The 2,955-nt window shown below is 35.9% G+C and overlaps 1 protein-coding gene across 1 annotated transcript; it reads right to left on the reverse strand.

The window, feature by feature from the left end:
- Window positions 1-705: 705 nt before the first annotated feature.
- On the reverse strand, window positions 706-1,854 carry LOC110789991 (uncharacterized). The gene has a single exon (XM_021994721.2). It carries the CDS (start codon window positions 1,852-1,854, stop codon window positions 706-708), a length of 1,149 nt encoding a protein of 382 aa, XP_021850413.2.
- Window positions 1,855-2,955: the final 1,101 nt, after the last annotated feature.

A 2,955-nucleotide genomic window follows, 5' to 3' on the forward strand; every position in this document is an offset into this window, starting at 1 on the left:
CTTGCTCATATCTAAAAGACTTCCTAAGAAATTGTCACATACATTCTTCTCAATGTGCATAACATCTAAGTTGTGTCTAAGAGGATTATGTTCCCAATATTCTAATTCAAAAAGCTTACTTTTCTTTTTCCACAGAACACGATTAGACTCATCCTGGTCATTATCATCATTATCATCATCATCATCAAAATCATCATCTTCTAGTCTCCCTCTTTTTTTCTGAACAACTTTTGACTTTCCATACACATACTTAACTTTTTCTTGTTGCTTCAAAACTTCTGTCCCGCTTACATGAACCGGAGCAAGACCATGTTCCTCTGTCCCATCAAATTCATTTGTTTGAGAACGATAAGGATGGTCAACTGGTAACCATTTTCGACACCCAGGGTAGACAATTTTACCACCAAAACTATAAGAATAAGTAGAATCAACACACGAAGGGTAAGCTTTATAACCTCTTGTACTCCAACCCGACAACATAGCATATGCTGGAAAGTCATTTATAGTGGAGTGTAAGGCTGCTCGCATCTTGAAATTTTTTCCGTTATAAGCATCAAAGGCATCTACACCTTCCCGCAACAATTTTAACTCATGGATTAATGGTTGCAAGTACACATCAATATCCATACCAGGACCCTGTTTCCCCGGGATAAGCACAGACAAAATAAATGATGTCGACTTTATACAAAGCCACGGTGGCAAATTTTAAGGAATCAGGATCATCGACCATGTACTGTAACTAGTATTCATCAAACGATGTGGATTAAAGCCATCACTTGCTAGACCCAATCTAACACTACGAGGATCTTTGGAGAATTCCTCATATCTTTTATCAAACATTTTCCAAGCTTCACCATCCGCTGGGTGACTTATGATATTTCCATCCTTGCGGTCAAAATTCCATCTCATGTCCAATGCTGTTTTAGATGACATGTAAAGTCTCTTTAGTCTAGGGATCAGAGGAAAGTACCGCATCACTTTAGCTGGAACACCCTTCTTACATGTTCCTTTGTCTTTCACACTACTCTCACCCTCCTTTTCTTTCACATTCTTCCACCTTGATCTGTGGCAGATATGACACTCACTTTTTCCTGCAAATTCGCCCCAATATAACATGCAATCATTCGGACATGCATGGATTTTCTTGTAACCCAATCCCAAATCATTCATTATCTTCATGCCTTCATAATACGACGATGGAAACTCCTTAATATAAGGAAATGCGTCTAATAGAAGCTCAAGCAACTTATTAAATGATGCGGCAGACCAATGGAACATACACTTGAGGTAAAACAAGTGCAATAGAAACGACAGCTTTGAGAAAGTTGTACACCCCTCATATAGACCCTCATCAGAAGCTTCCCTAAGTAGTTTATACTTCGCTTCTTCTTCGTTGGTGTTGGTTGATGGAAATTCATCATCTTCCTCACATTCAAAATTTAACTCATCATGCATGTCATACGAATATTCATCTTCAAAATTAGCTTCACTTAATGATGGGTCTTGGGGTTCGTTGGTGGGTTGTGGACTATTGTCAACCTTAAAAGCTGCTCTTAGTAACCCATTCATATCATCTCGACCAACTACATTTTCTTGATCATTAGGGATCTCTAAGGTATTACTCTCTTCAACTCTACGATGGAAAATCCATTGCCTATAATTCTTATAAAAATCGTTAAATAAAATGTGTCCTCCTACCTCGCCTAAGTCAAACCATTTATTTAACTTGCATTTGTTACACGGGCATCGAGTTTTTCCCTTTAGAAGAGTCTCCTTTGCAACCTCTAAAAATTCCATGCAACCGTTATAATAACGGGTATTCCATTTTCGGAAGTCAATCCAACTAGTGTCCATGTCTAAGAAAAAAATATATAATTATAAATAAACACACTTATAGAAAACAAAGAACCATTACACCACATTAATCTGCAAATAATTAACATCGCATTCTCGTTTAGTTTTTTGGGTGATCTGTACATAAAGTTTCTCTTATTTTCTCATAACATGTAAAGAACATACAAAACAAAAGTTATTGACCATGGTTTTAAATTTTGCAACTATAATCTCTACATTTTTTTAAGTATTTTTCCCATGAGATAGGTTAATAAGTTGATATCATGATCATCAAGTATAAATTGTTTAGCAACTTTTCACAAAAGCAACAAGAACGACTAGTTAAACACCACAATTGAATCAACAAAACAAAAATAAATTAAATACGCAACGAACTGAAAATTAACAAACAAAATTATCCATAAGATATATTGCAAGCAAATAAAAATAAATTCACAAAGGAAATATAATTACAAGCAGGAAGCAGCTACCAAGGATTTAGGAAAAAGGGGTATCAAATGCCAAAATTTCCTAGTTTTCACTACTGCTATAATATGAAGGATGTAATGCTTAAAACTGAGAGTGCCTTAATGTCAATGCTAGACAGGTTAAGTACAAAGAAGGTGATATATGTGTATGTAGTCAGCCCACTGATTGTGTGACAAACCATTGTAAATGGGACAGGGTGTTTTAGACAGGGTACAAGTACATATGCCATATCTGTAAATGGGATCACAATGATGATTGCAATGAGAATGGACAAGTAAGTGATGATAAGTTGCTCTTCTCATATTCAAGTTATCAGCAGACCTTAACTCTCAACTCCTATTGGAATTCAATATGTTAAATCCCTCAGCAAGCAGCTGCTCCATCATATATCTTATATAGTGTCTCTCCCTCCCCTTCACTCTCTTTTTCCTATATGTATTAACAGGGAGAAAAATATCAATCCCATGAATTCCAGAGGTCGGTCCATTCAGCTGAAAAAGTTCTTGAAGTATCAGAAATCACACACAAGATGTTAACCATGGGTAGTATTTAAGTATGTGGAAACAAAATGTCAAAACTTATAAAAGGCACTATTGGACTAATGAATCCCTATGAACATAAGAAGCAACAAAT

The sequence above is a fragment of the Spinacia oleracea genome, chromosome 5, assembly GCF_020520425.1.
Source record: "Spinacia oleracea cultivar Varoflay chromosome 5, BTI_SOV_V1, whole genome shotgun sequence".
In the NCBI taxonomy this organism is placed as follows: Eukaryota; Viridiplantae; Streptophyta; class Magnoliopsida; order Caryophyllales; family Amaranthaceae; genus Spinacia; species Spinacia oleracea.